The sequence below is a fragment of the Arachis hypogaea genome, chromosome 20, assembly GCF_003086295.3.
Source record: "Arachis hypogaea cultivar Tifrunner chromosome 20, arahy.Tifrunner.gnm2.J5K5, whole genome shotgun sequence".
Taxonomy (NCBI): Eukaryota; Viridiplantae; Streptophyta; class Magnoliopsida; order Fabales; family Fabaceae; genus Arachis; species Arachis hypogaea.
In genome coordinates, this window is record NC_092055.1 from 110,747,913 (window position 1) to 110,761,645 (window position 13,733).

At 30.6% G+C, this 13,733-nt stretch overlaps 2 protein-coding genes across 2 annotated transcripts; both read right to left on the minus strand.

The window, feature by feature from the left end:
* Nucleotides 1-1,026: 1,026 nt before the first annotated feature.
* On the minus strand, nt 1,027-4,372 carry LOC112783800 (actin-7). The gene is made up of 5 exons (XM_025826875.3): nt 3,668-4,372; nt 2,774-2,843; nt 2,293-2,686; nt 1,599-2,212; nt 1,027-1,491 (listed from the first exon to the last, which is right to left on the minus strand). The coding sequence occupies exons 2-5, from the start codon at nt 2,831-2,833 to the stop codon at nt 1,426-1,428; spliced, it is 1,134 nt and encodes a 377-aa protein (XP_025682660.1). The 5' UTR covers nt 2,834-2,843; nt 3,668-4,372; the 3' UTR covers nt 1,027-1,425.
* A 2,094-nt stretch (nt 4,373-6,466) lies between these two features.
* LOC140183149 (secreted RxLR effector protein 161-like) lies at nt 6,467-7,919 on the minus strand. The gene is made up of 2 exons (XM_072231170.1): nt 7,337-7,919; nt 6,467-6,480 (listed from the first exon to the last, which is right to left on the minus strand). Exons 1-2 carry the CDS (start codon nt 7,917-7,919, stop codon nt 6,467-6,469), a joined length of 597 nt encoding a protein of 198 aa, XP_072087271.1.
* Between the last annotated feature and the right edge of the window lie 5,814 nt (nt 7,920-13,733).

The window sequence follows — 13,733 nt, forward strand, 5'->3', positions numbered from 1 at the left end:
CAATTTTTATTCTTTTTATTAGAATTCGAGAAAAGGATAAATAAGAGTGATCTTGTAATTTGTGAATATTTAAATATTTAATAATTTAAAAATATATTTAAGTTCTTCATTTTTTCAAAATATAAATATATCAATCTTTTATGTTCACTTGAGTCTGTTAAATTTAATAAAAAAAATCAAACGTAACTCCTGTTGTACTGATCTAATTAATTCACTTTTTCAAAATATAAATATATCAATTTTTTATGTTCACTTGAGTCTGTCAAATTTAATAAAAAAAATCAAACATAACTTTTGTTGTACTAATCTAATTAATACAGATGCACATGTGTATCCAAACTTTGAAGATATCAAGGACTTAATCAAGGATCGATTTCTCTTATTTTCTTAGAATAATAACACATTACCAATAAAATTTATTATTTTTAACTAATATTTGACCAACTTTAAATATTTAACATTTTATTTTTATACTATTAGAATTTAAAATTTATACAAAACTTTTAAATTTTTATTATCAGCCAAATCCTTGACTACTAGCCAATGAATAATAATTCAAATGGCATAGACTTCCCATACTCAATTAAAAAGTTGTCAGTAATAATTCAAATGGCATAGACTTCTCATACTCAATTAAGAAGTTGCCAGTTCGAGTCTTCATATCTTTGGTAAAAAAAAAAAAATCCTTGACTACTAGTAGGCATGAGACTCTTCGCAAGACGCAAACTGGGGTTAACAAGTTTCGGTTCAGTTGTGTCATTTCTTACTCTCTTTTTTTGACTCTGTTATTTCTTACTATAATTCAGGTTCAAATGAAATTGAGTATTTTAATTAATTAGAATAATTGATTCAATTCTATATAATTTTTTTAACTGCTAGTTTAAACGTCATGCCGTAGCTTTTATTGGACCTTTCATTTGAATTTCCCGTAATTTTTATTTCCCCATCCAATTTCGCTTCTTATTCAAGTACTGGTAAAAATATTATCAAGCGAGAATATATATTGTATAAAATCCAGCGTGGATATTTCAGCGTGCACTTAGCAATATTATAAAAATCTCAAGATCATTAAGATACATTAACTATAGACATAAATGTTCCCATGACCAAAAACCTTCAAATGTAAAACTTTTGAGGGGAAAAAGGCAATAAAATAAGCATGACAATAATTTCCCTTGATACAGACAACCTACTTAAACACATCCATTAAGTCCAAGGCAAGAAATGCCTCCGGCCAACTCTGCCCGCCATATCAAGAGGGGTTGCACATAAAAACATGATACACCAAGATCAGAATATAGCCCTCCAACAATCAATTCTATCTCGCCTCATATCTATGGCAACATAGTTCACATAACCTGACACAGACACGAAAAAGCAACCACAAGCATTAAAAATAACTCACCATTGAAGTTTGGCTTTAACTTAGAAGCATTTCCTGTGGACAATGGATGGGCCAGACTCATCATATTCACCCTTTGATATCCACATCTGCAAATATCAAACCTCATTTTAGAGTTCAATCTACAGGGCAATAGGCATAAAAAAAAGTGTAAAGTTGACTTTAAAAAAAAAGAATAAGATAAAAAATAAATTACTTGTTGGAAGGTGCTGAGTGATGCAAGGATGGATCCTCCGATCCAGACACTGTACTTCCTCTCTGGTGGAGCCACAACCTTAATCTTCATGCTGCTAGGAGCAAGCGCAGTGATCTCTTTGCTCATACGGTCAGCAATACCAGGGAACATCGTAGACCCACCACTAAGAACAATGTTGCCATACAGATCCTTCCTGATATCAACATCACACTTCATGATAGAGTTGTAGGTGGTTTCATGAATACCAGCAGCTTCCATTCCAATCATAGATGGCTGGAAAAGGACTTCCGGACAACGGAACCTCTCGGCTCCAATTGTGATAACTTGTCCATCAGGAAGCTCATAGTTTTTCTCCACTGAAGAACTGCTCTTTGCAGTCTCAAGTTCTTGCTCATAATCCAAGGCAACATATGCAAGCTTCTCCTTTATGTCTCGGACAATTTCCCGTTCAGCTGAGGTGGTGAACATGTACCCTCTCTCGGTGAGGATCTTCATCAGAGAGTCAGTTAAATCACGCCCTGCAAGATCCAATCGAAGGATGGCATGTGGAAGTGCATACCCCTCATAGATTGGCACAGTGTGACTCACACCATCACCAGAGTCCAAAACAATACCTGTTTGGAGGATTTGATTGAGGCACATAATCATGTGATGAAAAACAAATTAACCAAGACAGATTTCTAGAAATACAAACCAGTTGTGCGACCACTTGCATAGAGGGAGAGAACAGCTTGGATGGCTACATACATGGCGGGAACATTGAAGGTCTCAAACATGATTTGGGTCATCTTTTCTCTGTTGGCCTTTGGGTTGAGAGGAGCCTCCGTTAGAAGCACAGGGTGCTCCTCAGGAGCAACACGCAATTCATTGTAGAATGTATGATGCCAGATCTTTTCCATGTCATCCCAGTTGCTGACTATACCATGCTCAATGGGATATTTGAGAGTAAGAATACCTCTTTTGGATTGGGCTTCATCACCTACATAGGCATCCTTTTGACCCATTCCAACCATAACACCAGTGTGGCGAGGTCGGCCAACTATACTGGGAAACACAGCCCTGGGTGCATCATCACCGGCAAATCCTGCCTGTGCAGATGAGATTAAAATAACTAATTCATTAAAGAATCCAAGACACATACAGATGCAATCATAAAAAAACTACTGGGTACTAACCTTCACCATTCCAGTTCCATTGTCACAGACAAGGGGCTGAATATCCTCACCATCTGCCATCTTTTATATACTGCTACACCGATTAAATATTAGCTTTCTTTCAAACACATTCACTTCTATACAATATAACAAAATTAATTGTCTTACAAATATAAATGGGAGAGCATGGAAACAATAGAGTGCAGTATTATACAAACTACACCATAAATTACATATGAGCTACAGTTTTCAAAGAAAAATAGGGGCCAAGAAATGTAGAGTTCAAAGGAGACATTCATTTAAAATTTTAACGAAAAACTGCAGAAATTTAATGAATACAACCCTAACAGAAAATGTTGGATGTTGTAATGCTAAGCTTAACGATTTGGACATAAAATAGCTTCAACTCGTGAATACCACTGTTACGCTGGAAAGCCATAACTACCTAAACGATACTCTATCAAACAAAAGGCCGTCCAGCAACCAGATCAGAAGAAAAATTTGATCAGACAATAAGGCCGGCGAACAGTCAAGACAACAAGAAAAACGAAAAATAAACACACAAGCTATGCACATTAAATAAAATCAGTCAAGTTCAACCAGATCTTAGATCTCCACAGTAGAAGATCGGAATCAGAGTCATCAGCATGCTATATACAGTTAAACATAGCACAATTTCTAGATCTACTAGGTCTCTTCCACAGTCCGATTTCACTTCGGTTAAGTAGATCAATTCAAAATAATCGCGATTAGCAATAAACAAGAGAATCCCGAAACAAATCTACCGATTAAGAAAAGAAAATCGCAAAAAATGAAGCATCTTGTGCATAGAAGCTACTATCTACAGCTTAGTAAGCAAAATTAACCAGAACTGAAACAGACAAAGGTAAGAGACACATGAAATGAAATTAATACCTTGAGAGAAGAGAAAAGGCGTCCGAGAAGAAGAAGAAGAAGAAGGAGGAGAGGATGACGATGACCTCGCTCTCTTCTGTAAACGGAGACGCAGTATCAGAATAGAGAGAAAAATGAAGACAGAAATAGATAGGTATATATACTAGGGTGCGGGTAGTTGTGTGTATGTGCGTGCGTGTGAGTGTGTACACTTGAAAATTGAAAATTGAAAAATGAAAATTGAGACCCAAATTGAAAATTTAAAACTCATAATTGAAAATTTAAAAAATAAGAAATAGAGTAGAGAGAGAGAGGGAATCATTTCAACCACGAGAAAAGATGGATAGGATGACCTGGCTGACAGCCTTTTCCTTCAGCCTCACACTCACACAGTCACACACACACCCCACACTTCTTCTCTATCTTTTTCTTTTCTTTTCTTTTCGTTTCATTTCACTCATTTTTCCTCTTCCCTCTACGGCTCTACCATTAATTTAGTTTTAGTTTATTTATATAAGGCGTTACATTCAATTTCGGCTCTCACTCTCAGCTTGAACGTTTATTCAATTTTGGCTCGACTCTTCTAAGTTCTAGTTCAACTCACAAGCCGGCGCGCGCTTTTTGTTCTCTACATTTCTTTCGAGCTTTGGCTCTCCGCTCGTCAATCCTTGACGCACCTAAACAGCACAAATTTTCTAACGAGATGTGTCTTGTTTGGGATCTTTCATTCTCTCAGTCTAATTTAATTAGTTAATAGCAAAATTGTTATACGCGGTGTTGAATTTTCAGCATTTTATTTTATTAGTATTGACTATTGAGTAAGCTATATTGTCTTGATTCCTCGAGCTTTAGGTTGACCTTAATTTAATTTGAATCAAATTTTTATTTTATATTTATTAAATGTTTAAGAATAGTTTGTATCTTAACAACACATGTTAATATTATAAATTAAAAAATTTAATAAAAATATTTGTTAACTAAATCCTTTGTAATAATAAGAAGGGTCTAATTAAGGTTTATCAATTAATAATCAAAAACATATAAATTTAAATTTATAATATATTTATTAAATTGAAAATTTTAAAAATTTCTACTACTAATTATCTTAATATTTGTCTGACAAACATATATTAACTAAATTTTAATAAGAAACCTTACAGATGATTGTTTACCAGAAATTAAATGCTCTATAAAGAGAATATAAATTTATTTGTCAACATAAATTTTAATACCGAGAATATTATTTTGCTTTTTTAGTTGAACAGATGTTCGCAAAGAGTAAAAACATTTACGTGGTTACCACTTAATGACTCTTTCTAAAAGATTATACTAGGCTTTTGACTAATATGGCTAACGATATTACGATAATGTATGTGTACGTTGTTTGAAGGAAAAAAGTTTAAACATGTGCCATATATATATATATATATATATATATATATATATATATATATATATATATATATCCTCCAAGATTGTAGTAGGATTGCAAAAGAGGCATCTTAAATACTTTTGAGCCTACAGATCTTTCTTTCAGATATTCATCAAATGGATCGAAAGGAAACTTAATGAAAGTCACAATTGTAATCGTGGGGAATAATAGCCCCTTTTGTTTTCTACAACAACGTGCTACCTTTTGTTGCAGCATAATATAGGAATTTGTTTAGAATGCGTTAGGGCAATGAAAAATTTTGACAATATGTATAATAGATTGGTTATTTAGTTCAATAAAAATAAATAATAAATTTAAAAATTTTTATTCAATTATTTCACATCAAATTTTAAATTTTTTAATTTTAAATTTTTAAAAAATTCAATTAGTTATTTCAAAAAAATAACTATCTGAAATTTCTAATTTACTAAAGCATTTCACTTTAATTTTAAATTCATTTCTTTTTCAATCGGCGGCCACTATACCTTCATTAATAATCATCTCATTTCACCGTCGCTACTTGACTTGTCACACGCCACTTATCCTTAGTAAAAATAACCATCCACTTAAGGATAAAAATAATCATCCGCATAACTAATGAATGAAACATCTAACATATTTTAATTATATATAACTAAACTCAATCCAATTAAAATAATCATCTATATAAAAATTAGAATAACCATTCGTATACCTACTAAAATAACCATCCTAAATCGACCATTAAAATAAAAGATGAATAATAATAAACAGAAGAAACAATTATTGTAGTGAAACATAGTTTTGAAGGACTAGGTATGACGAAAGTGGCACTGTGCGTGAAGCATAGGGCTCAAATTTGAAAGAAGCTAACCATGTTTAGATCCAAAGAAGAAAAGCATAGTGGTATCATCGGTGAGAAGAAGCTTGAAGGAATGGGAGAAAGCAAAGCCGGTTTAGAAGAGAGGCGCGAGAAAAGCGACAGCAACGTTAGGTTGAGTGTCGGAGGGCGAGGCGCGTCGGGCTAACCGGCAAAAGTGAGGACGGTGTTGGTGGGAGGATGTGACGGCGTCGGTATGGCCGGCGAGGAATTTAATGACGTGAGGTGAGGACCGGAGAAGATGACTGTTAGTTTTGAACGTGTATTGAAAGTTACTGTAAGATTAGAAATTGTTGGGTATATGAGTATGAGAAGATGACAAAATCTTATATTTATGTAGTGGCTTCAAGGCACGATTAGATCACTTTCTTTAGAGAGATATTTGTCCCCACACTTAGTTGCTATAGGGTTGATGACAATACTCTCCCAGGATACAATGAAACCTAAGAATTTCTTAATTAGCAATAGTAAGAAATTCTCAACTCTCTTGAACAAAGAAAATTTCTTAATGTTTGAGTAAATTGTACACTTAGTACGTCATATCTGAAATAGTGAACAAGGACTTATTTATACATATTGCACATAGCAATTATGATTAGTTACGTATACAAATGGTTGTGTCTTTTCTATTGCCAATAGATACAATATTTTGAACATACACAACTCTTAAAGAGTTGTGTCCTTTTAGCCAATAGACACAATGTTTTGAACATACACAATCCTTAAAAGGTTGTGTCCCTTCAACCAAATGGTACTAAACGGTTAGTAACCGTTTATTAATATTAATAATATTAATAATAATATCAATAATATTAATAATATTAATTAATCAAATTTGTAAATACCCTTCAATCCCCCACTATTTACAAAATTTAAATATTATACAAGTATATGCATAAAGAATGTGTCACTAAGATTAAACATTCTTTTAGTGTAAATTTTAAAGTTCTAACGAAGTAATAGGTGTCTAATCGATTAAACATATACTCCATATGCTAGTACCAAAAATCACACACATTACTTATATCCTCCAAGTTCAAGAGTTTACAATTTTAAGCACTTATATGGCATTGTGCTCATCCTGGTTTCATGAATATTTACGAGAATAAAACCTCTAAAATTCTCGATTAGAGTGGCACCACTCTTATATTCATATAGGTGGAATCTTTTGATAGATAATATTATCATTCCATTAAGAGTTTAAACTCACCCTCCTAATTTATTATATATAGCACTAAATCCTATATCTTAGTGCTCCAATTGCTAAATAACTTGTTATTACCCATTAAACCTTGAAACTAGTGGTCTACTAGAATAAGGTTGGGTTCCCATCATTTAGCAATAATAGGTTTTAATCCCATTTTAGCAGTAGTTTCTTTGATTTTATCTCGTGACAAACCTTTAGTCAAAGGATCTGCTAAATTTCCTTGAGATCTTACATAAGTAATGGTAATTACACCATCAACTATTAGTTGCCTCACAAATTCATGTCTCAAACTTATATGTCTAGACTTTCCATTATAAACCTTATTATATGCTCGAGACATGGTTGATTCACTATCACAGAAGATTGAAATGGCTGTCGTCTGCTGTGGCCACAGCTTTATATCATATAACAAATTTCTTAACCATTCCGCTTCTTTACCTGCGGCTGATAAAGCTACAAACTCAGCCTCCATAGTAGAATGTGTAATACATGTTTGTTTCTTTGAGGCCCAACTTATTGCTCCACCACCTATGGTGAAAATCCATCCTGAAGTGGATTTGTTGTCACTAAGATTTGTAATCCAACTTGCGTCGGAATAACCTTCTAAAACTGCGGGATAATCACTATAATGTAATCCTAAGTTTATGGTTTTCTTGAGATAACCAAGAACTCTTGTTATAGCTTTCCAATGTTGATTGCTAGGCTTTCCTGTAAACCTTGATAATTTGCACACAGCAAATGCTATATCAGATCTAGTACAATGCATTGCATACATTAAACTTCAGCACTAGCATATTCTAATTGTGCTATAGGTCTTCCCATGTTTCCTTCTAATTTAAGATTAGGATCATACGGCATATTGGATTCTTTAATTGTGAGATGATCAAACTTTTCCAATACCTTTTTAATATAATGAGATTGACTTAAAGTAAAGCCAACTTCATTCTTATGCATCTTTATGCCTAATATTGTATCAACTTCATTCAAATCCTTCATCTTGAATTTAGAAGTTAGATACTCCTTCGTTATATGAATTTCTTCTAAATTTGTTCCGATGATTAACATATCATCAACATATAAACAAATGATTACTCCATAATCTTTAGTAAATTTTGAGTAAATACATTTATCCGCACTATTATGTGAGAAACCATTTGATAACACTACTGAATCAAACTTATCATGCCATTATTTAGGCGCTTGTTTTAGCCCATACAAAGAACTTTCTTTTCATTTTTGGGTAGCACATAGCTTTCCGGTTACTCCATATATATTTCTTGTGGAACATTAGTATCATTTTGGGGATATTCTGAATTAGAAGTTGAATAATTGATAAATTTATTTTCAATAAATTCTACCTCTCTTGATTCAACAACTACATTAGACACTAAGTCTAATGTTTATATGCTTTAAAATTTTGAGCATATCCTATAAAAGTGCCTTTTATGGCTCTTGGCCTCAATTTGGTTCTCTTTTGATCAGGAACTCGATAAAAGGCTAAACACCCCCACACTTTAAGATAATTTAAATTAGGTTTTCTTCCTTTCCAAATTTCATAAGGAAAAACCTTTTCATGTCTTGATGGTATCTTATTATGGATATGACATGATATCAATAATACTTCAACCCACAAATTGTAAGGCAATTTTGCATTTAGTAACATTGAATTAACCATATCCACTAAGGTACGGTGTTTCTTTTCCGTCAAACCATTTTTGTTGCGGAGTATATGGAGCGGAAGATTCATGCACAATACCATGTAATTCACAAAAGTGATCAAATTCATTAGAAAAATATTCTTCACCGTGTAATGATTCAAGGATCACCACTTGTAGATCACGAGATCTACTTACAAGGATTTGTAATTCATGAATTTGATCCATAATATCATTCATAATAAATTCAAAATATTTCATCATAGTAAACTTATCTGTTCCTTGTCGTTTAGTATTGTACTTTTCTTCCAAAGATTTTCAAATCTCCAATGGTGATTGAATTAACATGTGACCTTGACATGCAATAGTATCTCCATCACGTTTCTTCTTCAATTGAACAATCTTTTCTTCCTCTTTCAGTGTAGAATTTCCAGCAGCATTGGCAATTGATATAGCCTTTGGGTCAATCACATATGTAAGATTGAGAATCGAAAGAAGAAACATCATCTTGTCTTTCCAACGGTTGAAGTTCGTTCCATCAAAGCGATCTAATTTGACAAACTCTTGATTCATGACCTTGAACGTAGTGTTTTGATCTTGTGCCATCTTCAAGTAATATCTCTCTAAAATTGTTGGGTATATGAGTATGAGAAGATGACAAAATCTTATATTTATGTAGTGGTTTCAAGGCACGATTAGATCGCTTTCTTTAGAGAGATATTTGTCCCCATACTTAGTTGCTATAGGGTTGATGACAATACTCTCCCAGGATACAATGAAACCTAAGAATTTCTTAATTAGCAATAGTAAGAAATTCTCAACTCTCTTGAACAAAGAAAATCTATTAATGTTTGAGTAAATTGTACACTTAGTACGTCATATCTGAAATAGTGAACAAGGACTTATTTATACATATTGCACATAGCAATTATGATTAGTTACGTATACAAATGGTTGTGTCTTTTCTATTGCCAATAGATACAATATTTTGAACATACACAACTCTTAAAGAGTTGTGTCCCTTTAGCCAATAGACACAATGTTTTGAACATACACAATCCTTAAAAGGTTGTGTCCCTTCAACCAAATGGTACTAAACGGTTAGTAACCGTTTATTAATATTAATAATATTAATAATAATATCAATAATATTAATAATATTAATTAATCAAATTTGTAAATACCCTTCAGAAATAACCATACGTAGTGTGAATGAGTTTCAATATTAATCCTAATTTTTAAAATTTTAAAATTTAAAATTAAATAATTAATAAATGATCTAACTTCCCAATACTTTTTTATTTGGTTATCATCTACTTTGAAATATAACGAGGATTATGAAGAGTTTGATATGTAAATTTTTATTTCTAAAATAATTTTTATTTTATATTTTTATAAAAAAATATGTGTTTTTTTTTATTTTTAAAATTTTTGAAAAAAAATATAAGATTATTACTATATTAACTACTCAAATATTTAATAAATAAAAAGATGAATTAATATTAATGCAAATAGTTCTTTAAAATTTTTGAACTGTGTTCTATATAAACAATAACATTTTTTTTAAACAATTAAGCAGTACATTTATGCTTTTAAATTCTAATACAAATTGCGCCAATTATCTTTAAAATTGACTAATCATTAAACTATATCAAGTTATCAACCCTTTCTACTTGTTACTAAAACTGATGGAACTTTTTAAGACGGTAAAAGTATATTTAGGTATCTTAAAGATCAAGGTAAGTAATGAAATTAATAATAATGTCAAGACTCTTTTGTATTTATGGGGTTTAAATTTTGAGTAATTATCTAAATCAGTTTTTGAGAATTTTAAAAGTTGACATTTTAGTCTAAAAAAATTAATACGCAAAAAATTTTTAAGATTTTTTTCGACAAACAAATCAATCTTTACTCCCTAGCATATTTTTTTTGTTTGTGCTTGACGAAAAATGAAGTGGCATGTTTAGATGCTCATGTGACCCGTGACATGTCGGGGACATAGATGGACAAATAAGTCCCCATCGTCGTTTTGTATTTATAAAAAAATTATAGACCGTTCAAACTCCTCTCCAATCTTCTCTCTCACACTCATAGCGCTCAATTTCAACTTTCTTCTTCTTTTCGGTTTTGTTTGCCTTCAAACGAAAGGTTAGCTAAGGCCTAAAACTTTTCGAATGGTGATGGTACTGGTGAAGTCTCAATCTCTTCACAACTTCTCCCTACCTTTCTTGAAATGAGGCTCCAAAAGCCACACCAAGTCTAACCACCGTTTTCGCTCTCCCCTATCCTATTACTCCTCCTCCTTCCAGCTTTCTTCCTCCGCCAATTACGATTCTAAACCCGAAATCCACAAGCTCGGATCTAGAACTGTCAGATGCTGATTTGGATTCTCCTCCTCTCATATCGCAGAAAATTCTCACACTAAACAACAGCAGCAGCGGCAACACATTTCTGAGCGAGTAGACAACAATATAACTAACGATGATGATGGTGGCGGCATCAAGAGGAAGTGTGAGGACGGAGAAGAAGAAGCCAAAGGCGAAGGTGAGGAGTTAAAGGTCGAAAAGCCTTGGAAGTTCAAGCCGAGAAAATCAGCATTTCCAAGGGATTCTGAGAATGGGGAAGTGGGGGCTTCGAAGTTGAGTAGTGTGAGCGTGAGAGAGAAAACGACGTCGTACTGCTAATAAGAATGGGAATTTATTTATCTATTTGTGACACATCACAGATTACGTAGGCGTCTAAACGTGCCACTTCATCATTTTTTGTTAAGTACAAATGAAAAAATATGTCAGGGACTAATTTATCTGTCGAAAAAAATTTTAAAATTTTTTTGTTTATTAATTTTTTTAAAAACAAAAATATCTGGTTTTAAAATTCTTAGAGACTGATTTGAATAATTAATGTTAAACTTTTTATTATACAAACCTAGTTTTTATCATAGGAACAAAAAATTTGGTGACGTGGATAGTATTTTACAACTTTACATGAAAATTTTTGTGTTGTTAAACCATTGATGATTTTTATTTGTATAGATCTGAGTCTCAACAATCTTTATTTTTCTTAAAAAGAAAGTATTATTATGTTCTAATGTTTTTCCAATAATTCAATAAAAAATATGAGTATGCAAATTAATTACAGAGATTTTTTTGTTATTTTAAAACTTAAAATAAATAAATAATAAGCTTTGTTATAAAAAAGTATTTTAGTCTTTTAAAAGTTAAGTATAAGGTATTTTAATCTTTTTAATATTATATTAAATTTTTTAATTTTTAATGTAATCAAACAATTTTAATTAATCTTGTAAAGATAATTTAGTTTTTTCATGCTAATTATTAAAGGGTAACTTAGTGCTCTAAATATATTCAACAAGAGTATTTTTATCTTTTTAGAATCATATTAAAATTTTCAATTTTTAATACAATCAAATAATATGAATTAGTCCTATGATGGTATTTTAGTTTTTCTTCCAAATTAACCTTCAAGGTTCTTTTGTTCTCTTGAATATTAATTATAAGGATATTTTAATCTTTTAAAATTTGAAATGTACAATTTCTAAAAAGTTATTTTAATCTTTTAAAAATTAAATATAAAGGTATTTTAGTCTTTTTCATAGGTAAAATTTTTAATTTCTAATACAATTGTACAATCCCAATCAAACTTGTAAAAAAAAAATTAGTCTTTTTAAAATTAATGTTAAAATATTTTTATAGTCTCTTAAAATGAATTCTGCTAAAATTTTAGATTTGTTATAATAAAATTTAAATATTAATTTTTAATACAATTAAACATCCTTAAACTTGAAGAGTATCTTAGTCATTTAATAAAAGGATATTTTAGTCTTGCTAAAATCAAATTTAAATTTTTCATTTCTACTACAATCAAATTATATGAATAATTATATAATAGTATTTTAGTCTTTTTTAAAATAAACTTAAAATGTTGTTTTGTTATTTTAAACTTTATTTATAAGAATATTTTAATTGTTTCAAAAGTTCAAATTTACAATTTTTAATACAAGTAACTAAACTTTACTCTAAAAAACTATTTTAATTTTTTTCAAGATCAATGTTAAAATGTTGTTTTGGTATTTTAAAAATTAACTAGAATATGTTAATCTTTTTAATATTGAATTAAAGTTTATAATTGTTAATAAATCAAATAATATTAATTACTCCTATAAAGATATTTTAGTAATTTTAAAATTATTACATTAAGAATATTTTTGTATTTTAAAATTTAATATTAAAAATAACTATGAAAATTTTTAATATTTTAAAATAAAAATCAAATTTTAATTTGTAATGGAATAAATCAACTATAAAGATAAAATAGCATTTCAAGTCCAAATTTTGTTATTAGCAGACTTTCAAGTCCAAATTTTGCAAATTTTCATATTTTACTGTACGGTTCTAATAAGAATGACAAAATTTGAATATAGTCCCCTAATTCTTTAAAAATTAGTTTTAAGTTTTTTTTATAATAGACAATTCCAAAACTTATTTACTTTCGTAATAAAGAAACCGCGAACGTATATTTTTGCATAAGTGGATAAAAAATCTATTATGTCTACTCACAAATATTTAGAATATTAATAACATTATCCATAAAAGAACAAAACTAACATTATATTTATATAAAGATGAACTTTATTTGACAAAAATATCTAATAGTAAATTTTTGTTAACTTCTTTAAAAAATCACTCAAAATTTCTAAACTATCTTCTTCTATCTTTTTACAATCTTTAAATTCTAAAATTACCTCTAAATTTTTGTACCAATTATCATCATTATTGTTGTCAATACCATTTTGCCACCATTATCACTATTAGCACTGTCATGGTGACCATATTAGTGGCCACACCAATAGCATTTGAATCATTCTAGACTCTAAGATGGTCGAATTTTATGCTCTACAAAGATAAGTCCATACCATA